We start from the raw sequence: 13,539 nt of genomic DNA, 5'->3' as shown, positions 1-13,539 counted from the left end.
TAATTATATCAGGTGAAGAATACAATGCGTGCAGTTCTGCGTTGTGTAACTTTCTCCATTCTCCTGTAACTTCATCCCTCTCAGCCTCAAATATTTTCCTAAGAACCTTATTCTCAAACACCTTTAATATCTGTTCTTCTCTCAAAGTGAAAGTCCAACTTTCACAACTTTACGGAACAACCGGTAATATAACTGTTTTTTTTTTTTAATTCTAACTTTCGGATTTTCTGACAGGAGACTAGACGACAAAAGCTTCTCAACCGAATAATAACAGGCATTTTCCATATTTATTCTGAGTTTAATTTTCTCCCGAGTGTCATTTATATTTGTTAGTGTTGCTCCAAGATATTTGAATTTTTCCACCTCTTCGAAGGATAAATTTTCAATTTTTATATTTTCATTTTGTAGCTACAATATTCTGGTTACGAGACATATGTACTTTTTCTTTTCGAGATTTACTTCCAAACCTACCGCTTTACTTGCTTCAAGTAAAATTTCCGTGTTTTCCGTAATCGTTTGTGGATTTTCTGCTAACATATTCAAGTCATCCATTATTATAGTAGTAGTAGCCCCAGCATTTACTGATATTGGTTGAGGGAAAACTCCGGAAAAAATCTGAACCAGGTAACTTGCCCCGACCGGGATTCGAACCCGGGCCACCTGGTTTCGCGCCAGACGCGCTAACCATTACTCCACAAGTATGACCCTATTATTATTATTATTATTATTATTATTATTATTATTATTATTATTATTACAGAATTCTGATGTATTTTTTCAGAGACGTTATTAATGTAACAACACAGTGGTTCAGAGCATGAAATCGACAATTTACAGAGTATTAATATTTACTCCAGTATTCTGTAAGACTCACCACAAGTGAGAGGTTTGGTGAGGGGAACGATTCAACATTCGGGCCTACGTGATGTTAATTTTGTGTGAAGGCGCCGATAGGTGGCAACCCTGGCCCCTGAATATCGTGTGTCGGAGCCTACGCTGGCTGGAGATGTTCCATAATGCAGGAGAGAGGCGGCGACTTCAAAGGGCTGAGCTGGAGTGAGAGAGGATCCTATAATAGAGCCGCGCGGGGAGCGGGCCGAGGGGGGACTGGCTCTCTTTCTCTCGTACGCACTCTGCCACTCGTAGTCGGAAGTGCGTGCTATACAGCAGACAAGTCTGGACGCAGTGCGTGTGTACGTTCTTGTGCGTGTGTCCGGCATGTCACGACTGCGTGCGGCAGTGCGTTAGTACGGCGCATCCGTCCGGACGCCGTTCAGCGCGCCACCATGACTCCCCTCGTACCCGCCCTCCTCGCCGCCGGGCTCTTGCTCGTGACGTCCTGCGGTCATGACGTCAACACTACCGTGACGTCATCCAGTCCCGTGGGACTCCGCGCTATCCACCAGGAACGGCTCCGCCAGGTAAGTGACAGTAAAGATACGCTAATAACATTTCGAAGAAACTGTGTAGATTTAATATCTGACAAAATTTCTAGCAAGTTTAATGCAAAATTTTATTTTGTTAGATAATTTTATTCATCTGTCTATGAAATACTACTACACACAACACTAATTTAAATGTCTCTTACAACATAAAACAACAATTCTTAATCACATAACCCCTGCATAATTTACTTATTCCTTATACCACATTCGTAACGAAGTCTGGGAACGTTGTGTTGTAAAATTCCGTTCGATTATTGAATACTTGAATTGTTCCCGACAGGGAATTGAAGATATATATTTTTCCATAGTGCCTTATTGTCTCGAATTCGCATTTCCGAACATCCAGTTTCCCGAAAAATCGTTTTCCTGAAATCAAATTTCCTGAATTCACATTTTCCCGATATCTTTTATTTATATTTTTCCGAAGGGTAATTTCCCTTATGGTACTAAAAGTGATATACAAATTAAGTATTGAGCAGAAATGTATTGCAAGATACGATATTTCAATCTGTGGAAGTGCTGAGTATGCTGTATTCAAAATTTATAAAGTGAAACTATAACCAAGTGTCCTCAGGCAGTCAAGACGTCTATTACTGGCATTGTAGGTTGGATAGTCCTGAACAATAAGTCCAATTCGTCTTGGAAGATGTGACTAATTTCTCTTCGGCTGTGCCTGCACGCGTGTACTCATTCCGGATTCTGCAATAATGGTCCGAGTGTCTTTTGAAGTTGAGTCAGTGCGGTGTAAAAGCTTGGGTGGTGTTTATCGAACACTACTTGCAGGCGAATGTGATGTCCTTTCGATAAATTATTTGTATCATGTTCGTTGTTTATACTAACATCATACTGATTTCACAATTTGCACCTCGTACTGTGGGAGAACAGCCTGCCTTTTGCCACGAGCTCGTATGCCAGAGATGTATGTAACATCGAAATAATCAAATATAGGGAATAAATGGACGCAAATGGTAGTGCCAGAAGCATATGAGTCTCAGTTTTAATATTGGGGTGTCACAAGCTCCGAACGGGCTTTATATACATTAGGCGCGTGTGAATAACGATATTTCAGCAAGCCCTTTCAACACTTCACATTATGAGAGGATCCAGACGTTATTGTTCGCGCAGACCATTGTTTGAAACGTACCTCATTAGATTAAAAACCCAGTGAATTTTATCTTCTGCACCACTCCTACTCTTCAAGTATACTTAACCACCAAATATACTTAACCAGTTTCTTTCCACCTCGATCTGACATAATAATAATAATAATAATAATAATAATAATAATAATAATAATAATAATAATAATAATAATAATGATGATAATAATAATATGTCTATCAGTCATGCTGAATTTAGAAAAATTCCATTGTCAACGAATGTCATTGCCTTTTTCGGGAATTTTAAGACATATTCGGGAAAGTGAATATGAAATGAAATTCGGGTACGTGGCTTCGGGAACATAGATTCGAGAAACAGACTTTCAGGAAAATGATTTTTTCGGGAAACTGGATATTTGGGAATGCGGATTCGGGAAAATGGGTGGGAACAGGCTTTTCGCTATGCTGACACCACCAGAAAGTACTGCCACAAGAGAATGAAGACGGAGTTAAAAGAGCCCGAACCTTAAATCAGACGATTACATTATTATTATTATTATTATTATTATTATTATTATTATTATTATTATTATTATTATTATTATTATTATTATTATTTACATTATACTGCTACTATTGCTAATAATAATAATTTAGAAAAATTAAATTGTCAACGAATGTCATTGCCTTTTTCGGGAATTTTGAGACATATTCGGGAAAGTGAATATGAAATGAAATTCGGGTACGTGGCTTCGGGAACACAGATTCGAGAAAGAGACTTTCAGGAAAATGACTTTTTGGGAACTGGATATTCGAGAATGCGGATTCGGGAAAATGGGTGGGAACTTCGCTATGCTGACATCGCCAGAAAGTACTGTCACATGAAATGTCTAATGTTGATTTAAATTATGAAGAGAAGACGGAGTTAAAAGAGTCCGAACCTTAAATCAAACGATTACATTAATAATAATAATAATAATAATAATAATAATAATAATAATAATAATGTATTCTCCATCAAGGCGTATGAGAGGCATGGAAACAGACCTCCATAATTTCATGACCTCAGCACTACAATGAGATAGTGTGATCGGCACTACATTCCCATCCCTGACAAAGATCAGATACTCATTTTGATAGGAGGCTGAGTGGACCCCGGTACCGTCCTGGAAGTTTTGGTATCGAGAAATATCTCGCCAACTCCTGGAATTGAACATGGGACATTCCAGTCCGTAGTCAGTTGTTCTACCAACGGAGTTACCTGGCCGATAATAATAATAATAATAATAATAATAATAATAATAATAATAATAATAATAATAATAATAATAATAATAATAATAACATAGCATGGTTTTTCTCGGAAGATATGAGTGGCTAATAAATCAGGAAGTTATAACACGTAAAAACCCTATCCCGGAATGAGAAAGTTTCCGACAAAATTTACCAGTCACCTGTTTGTCGCCCCTACCAGTTTCTTGCTTTGCTTCAACTGAGACTGCAGATGTAGGCTTATCTCCAGAACAATGTTCCGTGATACGATAGAGAATCCTGAAGGGCAAAGCAAGAAAAGAAATAGAGGTACCTGTACCCTATTAGGAAATAACACACAACATAATTTAGTAGTAGCTTCACGTAAAGAAGCAAAGCATATTCTCGTTAGCCTTCGGAGGTTTTTTTACTCATAAGCAAACTTCTCATGGGGGCAGAAAAAAAAGTTGCTTTTTTTTTCCTACCACCATGTTAATAATGTCAAAAGAAGTGCTTATACAAATTTTGGCCACTCGACCGCAATTACAAGGCAGTCCAGAAAGTGATTTTCTCTGGGGCAGTTTACAAAAAAAAAGCACAATTCCATAGAAAGATTTATTGGAACAGATACAGCAATTGTTGCGCTATTTGTCAACATATCCTCCATTGGAATTGAGACATTTGTCATACTATGGGATCATTTGTTTTTTACTTGTGTCGTAGAAGTCAGCCGCCTGAGATCGGAACCAGCGTTTGACAGCCGTCTGCACCTCTCTGTCGATCCCATATCACAAATGTCTCAATTCCGGTGGGAAATATGTTGAAAAATAGCTCAACAATTGCTGTGTCTATTCCAATAACTTTTCTTCCAATGCAATTGTGTTTTCTTTCTGTTACGGCTCCTGGTGAACTTATTTTTTTTACGGTCTTCGTAATTGCGGTCGAGTGGCCAAAATTTCTATAAGCACTTCTTTTGACATTATTTACATGGTGAAAGAAAAAGTATAACTCAGAATGTTTGCTTGTCAGATTTTGACAAATCTTCGTAATCTATTGCAGATACTTAATGTCAACATAAGATAACTACAATATAAAAGCATTCTGAAGAAAGTAAATGACGTCTTCTTTCTCTAGACCGTTGTGGTAATAATAATAATAATAATAATAATAATAATAATAATAATAATAATAATAATATTGTCAATGTGACAGCAAAACTTTCCCTTAAAGCAGTGGCAAAAGAAAACACAAAGGACATAGAAATAGAAAATAACAGAATCAGATATAGCCTATACCATTAATCAAGTGTGTGGTGTAATGGCTTTCCATGGTAGAGTTGGGGTTCAATTCCTGATAAGTTCAAGATGTAATTTGATTTAATTGATAGGTAAGTATTCCCTTTTTTCTTTGTCATGATTCCATTTCTCCATAACATCTTCGTAATTTATTGCAGACAATGTCAACAAATTCTCTTCTTGCTCCCATTTGTCCTGCTCCTAATCCTCCTCTTGTTCCAAATTCCCATTCTCCTGCTCCAAATCTCTTTCTTCTTGCTCCTTATCCTCTTTCAGCTCCCAATCCACCTCTTCCTACTCCTATTACTACTTTTGTTTTAATCTTCCTCTTGATTCTAACCCTCGTGTTCGTAATCCTTCCCCTACTCCTAATCTTATTGTTCCTAATCCTTCTTTTGCTCTTATGTAACTCTCCAGCTCATAATCTCCCTCTTCCTACTTCTATTTTCACCATATTTTTAATTCTCCCCCCCCCCTGTTCCCAATCCTCTTGCTCATGACATGCTCTTGCTTCTAATCTTTCTCCTGCTTCTCGTATCTTCTCCAATCGGGTGATATTTCATTACTTTTATAAAATCTTAAGTCACACATTGTATTACTCCTCCTATCACGTGATATTTCATTACTTTTAGAAGATCTTAAAGACACATATTGCATTACTGTGTTCAGTCCAGATCTTTCTATAACTTGCCTAACAGTTTTATAGTGCATTTATTAAATATTTGTACGCATATTCAGTTCATTTCTCTTTTAAACATTTCGTTTTTATTTAGTTCCGACTATAGCTATGTTATGTTTAGTCAGTAGTCTGAAGACGGAATCTCGTAAGAGAGACACATGAGGCAACTAAGCCAGGAGATAATACGGTAGGGTGGCCAATTCCTTTCCCCTTAATTGCATACATCGCTGACTAGTAACATATTTCACTAATCAGACTTGAGATGTATGCAACAACCGTTCTTTCTGTGACACATCGCATCCTCGTATGTCGAAAATCACGTATATTACTTTCGTAAATTTTTCCAACACTGTTTTACTGGTTGGAGGTATGAAATTGTAATAATAGAATAGTAAATTATCAAAGGTTTTGGTACCTATAATTATTAAAATATATTTACAGAAGTATTTTACTAGGAAATAACATATCTTTACGAACACAATTTTCGAGTTACGACACTATTTTACTGGAAGTGCGTCAAGTGAGATGTACTGCCTGACATTACAGTACCTACTCTCATTTTACGAGGAAACTTTGCAACATTCTGCCAACGGCCGACTTCCTGCTCTCCCGACCGCAGCGTGGGAAGCTAGTTCTACAAAACATCCCAGCAGTTAGTTTCTTCTGAGAATTGTACCGGAACGTGAGACTGTTACTTGTATTAAGTAATCGATTGAAAAATGAAGTATACGGCTGAACAGCGAATTTAGTTGATTGAATGTTACGTGAAAAAAGATAACAGAGATTGCGTTCGGAGATTTGCTCCTAAAAATCTTGCGTTTCGAAGTTGATGAAAAAGTGGCGTACAACAGGTTCAGTTTGTGATATACAGAGGAAGCGGAAAAGACATGTTTTAACTGGAGATAAACTTGGGGATATTCGGGAGAGTTAGATGTCCCAGAAAATCACTTAATCGTCTAGCGCAGGAAACGAACATAGGCCTATCCATGGGATCGACCCACAAAGCGACCAGACTACGGAAATTTCGACCATATAAACAAAGGTTTGTGTAGGAACTTCATCAAACAGATTTCGCGGAATTACAGAAAGTGGAAAATAATTTGTTTAAAGGATGTGAGGGATATCTTATTGCGGAAGATCATTTTCAATAGTATCTGAAATAAATGGTGAGTAATAAACTTGTTTACATATATTTTTAATAATGATTTAAATTCGTGGACTTATTTTATTCTGTAGTTGCTAAATGTCTTGATTTGCCAACACGCTCCTCCCAGGTGCAAGCATGATACGCAGGAAAGTGTATGCCGGGGTTCCGCTGTAAACTAGTTTCCTCGTAAAATGAGAGCACTGTAGCTATATCAGCCAGAATCTGAATCAGAGATAATTATTCCATTTTTTTTCTAATCGTAATTATATTTTTGATTACCACCACCAATGCTACTGCTACTATGATAGTAATTTTTATACTGTCGTTCCAATAACGCATAATTCCAGAGTTAAGAACCTCCACCGGTCCCGAATATCCGTCATCGCTGGTTTCTATAATAATGCATTTTTTTACGGGGAGGGGTTGTTAGCCCTTTACCTAACCCTCAACCTGGAGGATCAGGTCCCATATTTATGACCCCTGAGACAGGATGGTCCAGTTAAATAAATCTGGTTAATAACCTTATTTTTATATAGGCCTACACATAGCAGAAAAGGAACATGTATTATATTACAAAATTTTAAATCAGAGCTTCGTTATGTATTCTTTAGCAATCTTCCTTTCAAAAGTACCAATTTGAAAATATTATAAAATTCTCTGTTCTCTCATAATTACACGAAGAGACATCACAAACAGTATCCAATGTGGAATCACACTATCCATACAATTTAATGTAGGCCTATTCCATTTTAAGTATTCTGTGATATGAGTATAACTTAATGTGGCATTTTGTTTTAAAACATGTTTAGAACTATTACACATGCTTAAATAATCATACTCCCAGTTGTCTTGATATGATAATTTCCTCAAGAATATTCAAAACTGAAATTATATTCAATTCCCACCTGTAATTTACATGATATGAAGAGGAGGAGATTGTGGTTGTGGTCAACTCTCCTCAACTGTAATTATAATCAAGTGTTGGCAATAATAATTGCAAGAGTCCTAATTTCACACATAGAAACAGCAGGTCTGCGATGTTCTTCTGATGTAATACGGAGCAATAATTTGTTGTTGTTCATTAACATGGATGATGACTGGGAGGAGGAAAATGATTATGAAGATATAGGCCTAATTACAATAATACATTAAAGAACAAGAACAACAGCAAGTAAAATAATGATAATAGAATAACAATAATAATGGTAATTAAGATGATTATGTAGCTAGTCGGCGATGTATGCAATGGAGGGGGAAAGAAATTGGTCACCCTAATCCATTATCTCCTGGCTTAGTTGCCTCGTAAGTGGTACCTTCTTGATATCACTTGTGAGGTTCAGACCTGCCTTCGGACAGTTGACCAAACAACAACAAGATGATGATACATCATTATGAGAAAAACGACGATGATAATCAAAACTATATTAGTAATTATGTTAAAGAGACGACGACAAGGATGTTAAAAAACAACCACGATGACGACGACTATGATGACTGATGACAACGAAAATGAGATGAACACCAATGTGGTCTAGGGATTAGCGAGCGGGATTTTTGCTTCAACGAGGGTTCGAATCCTACTTGGGCTGGTTGAATCTTTCAGAGATCTTCCCAGCTATAAGCCGAATGTCAGATAATTCCATAGCGAATATTCGGGATCATCTCGTTAAAATAACAATGACTGCGATGATTATGCTTACAAACATGATACAAATTATAATATTATTTACAGCATGGTTATGAAAATGACAACAGCATGTATAATGAAAACGATGAAGATGACAATAATTTTTAGCTGGTTGCTTAACGACGCTGTATCAACTACGGGGTTATTTAACGTCGATGGAATTGGTGATAGCGAGTTTGGCGAGGATTCGCCATAGATTATTTGACATTTACCTTACTGTTGAGGAAAACCTCGGATAAAACCGAATCAGGTAATCAGTCCAAGCGGGAATCGAACCCGCGACCGAGCACATCTCCGGATCGGCAGATAAGCGCCTTTTCCGACTAGGCTACGTCGGTGGAGGTAACAATGATAAGAAAACCTTACCCTAATGAAGATAATTATGGTTATTATTATTATTATTATTATTATTATTATTATTATTATTATTGACAATAATTAATCAATCCAAAACTTTTGTCATTTCTTTCTCACGGAACACTACTTCCCTAAAATTTAATTATTCTCTTAATAATGCCATAATTACTAGGGAAGATTGTATTAGGGATCTTGGTGTCCTGCTTGATTCTAAATTGTATTTCCATGATCAAGTTCAATATATTTTATACCCATTCATTAAGAATGCTTGGTGTAATCAGTTCTATAACTTATTCTTTTTCTACTCCTCTGTGTCTATTAATTTTATACTATAGGCCTACGTTGGTTAGATCCAAGCTTGAATATCCATCTGTTGTATGGAATTCCATTACTTCCACTGACTCGGCTAAATTGGAGAATATTCAAAGAAAATTTATTTCCTTGTGTTTTATAGATTTTCACCTAATTCCGTTGACTGTATACATGAGATTAACTGCAAATATTTTAATTGCTGTAGTTTATTTGCCGGACAACAATATCTTGATTATTTATTTTTTGTAAAGACATTAAGGTGATATTGATTGTGAATCCTTCTTAAGCAACATCAGTCTTCGTATTCCTGCTAAGGGTTTAAGATTTCATAATTTTTTTTTACAATAGAAATTCTAAATCTCTCTCTCTCTCTCTCCAGTCTGCAGATGTATAAAATATGCTAATATGTATGAATTGAACTTGGATCCATTTAATGTGTAGTATATAACTTTTTGGAGTTTTATGTCGGTTATTATTAATTTATGTCTTCGGTTTAGATATATATTATAATATTATTCTCCTTATCATTTATATCATTTGTATTATATTCATTTATAAGCTTCCATTCTTTCATTTTAAATTATCAGTATTTGTAATTGTCTTTATTTTAATAATTACTCTTATGTACTTTTATTTATTGTAATTTCTATTATTATTAATGTTTTTGTAATGATACTGTCATTTGCTGAATTGTTATTGGCCCCTGGCTGTTGTACAGGACATTAAATATTAGTAAATAAATAAAATAAATAAATAAATTATTATTTCTCTATTAGTTATTGTATTAATGTATGTAAGTTTTACTGGAAATGCGGCTGTTTCTCAGCGCTCGCCGCGGCGTGTCGCTGGGGTAAAAGAGCAATACTGAATTGGAAAATTTCCACGGTGATTTGGAAAAGTCTTTTTTGTGGTCTGCTTTCTTAGTCCATAAAGTAATGGAATTCTGTTCAAACATTTGGCTTCCACGATTGAACCCCGATAGTACAATAATACAGTGAATTATCCCACCTGCTCACGTCTTCTAACTACAGGTTATTTCCAAGCTGCGAGATCTAATTGATCACAAATTCCTTCGTCGGTTCTTCTGTCTTCTAGAGGTTAAGGGTTATCGCTATAATAAACATGTCATCCCAACTTAAAAATAAGCAATTAATTTAATTAGACCAAGCAGTCGCTTTCAATTAAAATAAAGCTAACAGTCTGATGCGTGCCTATGCACAGCTCAAACAGCCTGTCAAGATCTCCTCCTCACACCATTACTGCTCCTCGCATTAATTAATCCACATTACAACATTTTGTCCTCCCTTATGTCTCAAGGACTGGCGTTTCCAGCTACAAGCATGGCGAAACCTGTTCGATTCCCGACAGGAAAATGGAAATTATTTCCCTTCGATAGACACGGCCTCTGTGTCCCTCTCTTGTGATCGTTCTGTGTTGTCTTAAACTGTGGTTTTGCCCCATGTCCATTACATGATCAGGGAGTCCGCTGGACTCACAGGCGGAGCTACGTGAGATAGGGACGTAAGTGGCAATGCCAGGTCAGAGTGATATAGGCTATTGTCTCTCTCTAGTATTAGGTATGAAGAAAGCATAATTCTGCAAAATAATAGGTCTATGTAGGCTAAATCAAAGTTTACGTAAACGTTTTGTTAAGTTTCTAAGTATAGACATTTATTATGAGATTTATCTTTTTATAGCATTCATAAGGAAGAATTGTGACAAGCCTGGAACATTTTCTACAGAGAGTTCATCCAGCTCACTTCATGCGATACGAGATACCCGTTTCTTTTTCAAAAGTATAGAACAAAGTGGAAGTAAACATATTAGTAATAATGAAAAACCTGTTAACACTACGGATGATAGTTCAACCTTTAGTCCCGTCGCTATAATTTCCGGCAGCCAATCACGTTGCAGGTCGGCTACATTTAAACGTGTGCGTCTTGTGATTCGCTGATGAAGATGTAAAGCATTTCCTAAGGCTGGATAAATACTTACTTTTGGGTCTTTCGTTGGCGTTCGCAGAAAGTACACGAGGACGTTATTATTTGTCGCTCAATTATTTGCTGAATTACAGTGCGTTTGATTTATTATCATAGAAGCTACATGATAATGTTTAACGGTGTGGCAAATAGATCTCTCGTCTGATAGTTCGGCAACGAAAGAACAAAAATGGCGAACGATGCTATCTACCTAGACTTTATAGAGTCTTGACTTCCTAAGACGTAAGCAAAGAGGAGGAGTCATGCCGGGAATAACAGCGTTGCGACTTATACATCTTCTAGTAGACATACAAGTGATACAAAGATGTCAATGTGAAAAATAACACAGTCACTATTATCTTGCTGGATATTAATGTTTAGGGGTCAATTTAACTCCACGTATATGTTAGAAGTTGACGATATGATATACCATTGGAAAATAATTAGTCACATATTTTATGCACACAATTTGAATTACTGTTGGGTATTTCATATTACTTACGCAACAATAGCAATAACGTTATATTGTTCTGTTAGCATTCAAATACCAACTCGCCCCCCAGAAGAAAAGTGTCGTAACTAAAACATGCTAACTTTTCAGGAGAGTGCTTTAAAGGTTTAAAAACTGCTTATCAAATCAGAGAATGCGATTTTGTAAGATATTATTTTTACTTGTGAAAGAATATGAATTTCTTTGTAGAAGATTTTCTCGATGCACTTCCATTTCCACTGTCCTAATTATACAACTCCTCAATAATCAACACTTATTCCTATCGTCGATGCAGAATGAAACGGTAAAATAGTACGCCGTTTCACCTTGCCTTACCAGGAGAATAATCCATAGAATATCTACACCGAATTTTTTTTTGAACAAGCACAGGAATCCTTAGAGTTAACGTTGATGTCAGGTTTTCAGTATATTTTTATTTTTATTTTATTGGGTTATTTTACGATGCTGTAGGCCTATCAACATCTAGGTTATTTAGCATCTGAATGAAATGAAGGTGATAATGCCGGTGAAATGAGTCCGGGGTCCAGCACCGAAAGTTACCCAGCATTTGCTCGTATTGGGTTGAGGGAAAACTCCGGAAAAAACCTCAACCGGGTAACTTGCCCCGACCGGGATTCAAACCCGGGCCACCTGGTTTCGCGGCCAGACGCGCTGACCGTTACTCCACAGGTATGGACGGTTTTCAGTATAACAACGATATTTCTGATAATAATGGATCGTTAATTACATTCTTTGTATATTATCTTATTGCATTTCAGATGCAGATCTGGACATCTTTTTACGAATGTAACATGTTCTGTTTGCTGATAACCTTTTAATGATAGCCTATATTTTCAATATAATAGATTAAAAGCACGCAATATAAAATTCCTAATAAAAAATAGTTTCGTATCATGTAAAAGGTAATTTTACATCAAGTAAGTCATAAAAGCTGATTTTGCAAACCTTTAAAAAGATGAACAGAAAATGGCAAGACAGAAAGAAAGGTAAAAAGAGTAACATGTGTTCACTATATTTGCAGATTTATGTATCTGACAGTATTTACAGCGCATCATTCACATTAACTTCCAACTTGCTGACATTCAATTTGTAGGCCTACTTCTTTGTATCGCAGGACTGCCTAACTTTCTATCGTGTTGCTTTTTGATTGGCATCATGGATAGTATTCTTGTTTGTCCAATTGCATTATTAATTTAGGCTATTTTTACACAGGTCTAACATTATTTTGCATACTAATCAATTTATTTTTGTAATAATTATTGAACACTATTATACTCGTATTATATGAAAACTATTAATAGATGCTGGAATTTCAATTGTGTATTGAGACATTAGAATGTATGTAAACTGTAGCCTAATGTTCACTTTTATACGGCGAACTGAAACACAAACATTATATTTCTGTCTCTACTATGTTCTTACTGCAAAATAATATATTCTCTTCTGTTCCTATAAGCCTCTCAAATTAATTCCTGTAACATAAATTTATTTTCCTACGTGTAGATTATATAATAAATGAATTTCTACGTTACATACTCTGCAGTAGAATATATATGTAAATTACGTATTTTAGACTGGCCCAACTCTAGGCACAGCTAACCAATGTTCAACTCTTCTTATAGGCCTGACATCGCTAATATGCGTTTTAAATACCAGACACTAAAGGCAACACGTCGTGGAAATTTGTAATAGATACCAGATTATGTCACAGCAGAGTCACGAGTTTTTAGATACATATTGTAACAAATAATGAGGGACTTGGATGGACACTTTTGG

The 13,539-nt window shown here is 36.1% G+C and overlaps 1 protein-coding gene and 1 long non-coding RNA gene across 4 annotated transcripts in view; one reads left to right on the top strand and one right to left on the bottom strand.

Annotated features, from left to right (window-relative positions):
• The window catches only part of LOC138706421 (uncharacterized), a 107,586-nt gene that overhangs the window by 17,693 nt on the left and 76,354 nt on the right, over positions 1 to 13,539 (bottom strand). The gene's annotated exons all lie outside the window — the stretch shown is intronic.
• The window catches only part of LOC138706418 (uncharacterized), a 67,421-nt gene continuing 54,943 nt past the window's right edge, over positions 1,062 to 13,539 (top strand). Inside the window, exon 1 of the mRNA XM_069835707.1 lies at positions 1,062 to 1,421. Coding sequence (XP_069691808.1) covers positions 1,287 to 1,421 — 135 coding nt within the window. The 5' untranslated portion in view covers positions 1,062 to 1,286. The remainder of the gene's footprint in view (positions 1,422 to 13,539) is intronic.

The sequence above is a fragment of the Periplaneta americana genome, chromosome 9 (assembly GCF_040183065.1).
Source record: "Periplaneta americana isolate PAMFEO1 chromosome 9, P.americana_PAMFEO1_priV1, whole genome shotgun sequence".
NCBI lineage: Eukaryota > Metazoa > Arthropoda > Insecta > Blattodea > Blattidae > Periplaneta > Periplaneta americana.
Note: the sequence above shows the minus strand (reverse complement) of the source record. Positions and strands in the feature narration are given on the sequence as shown.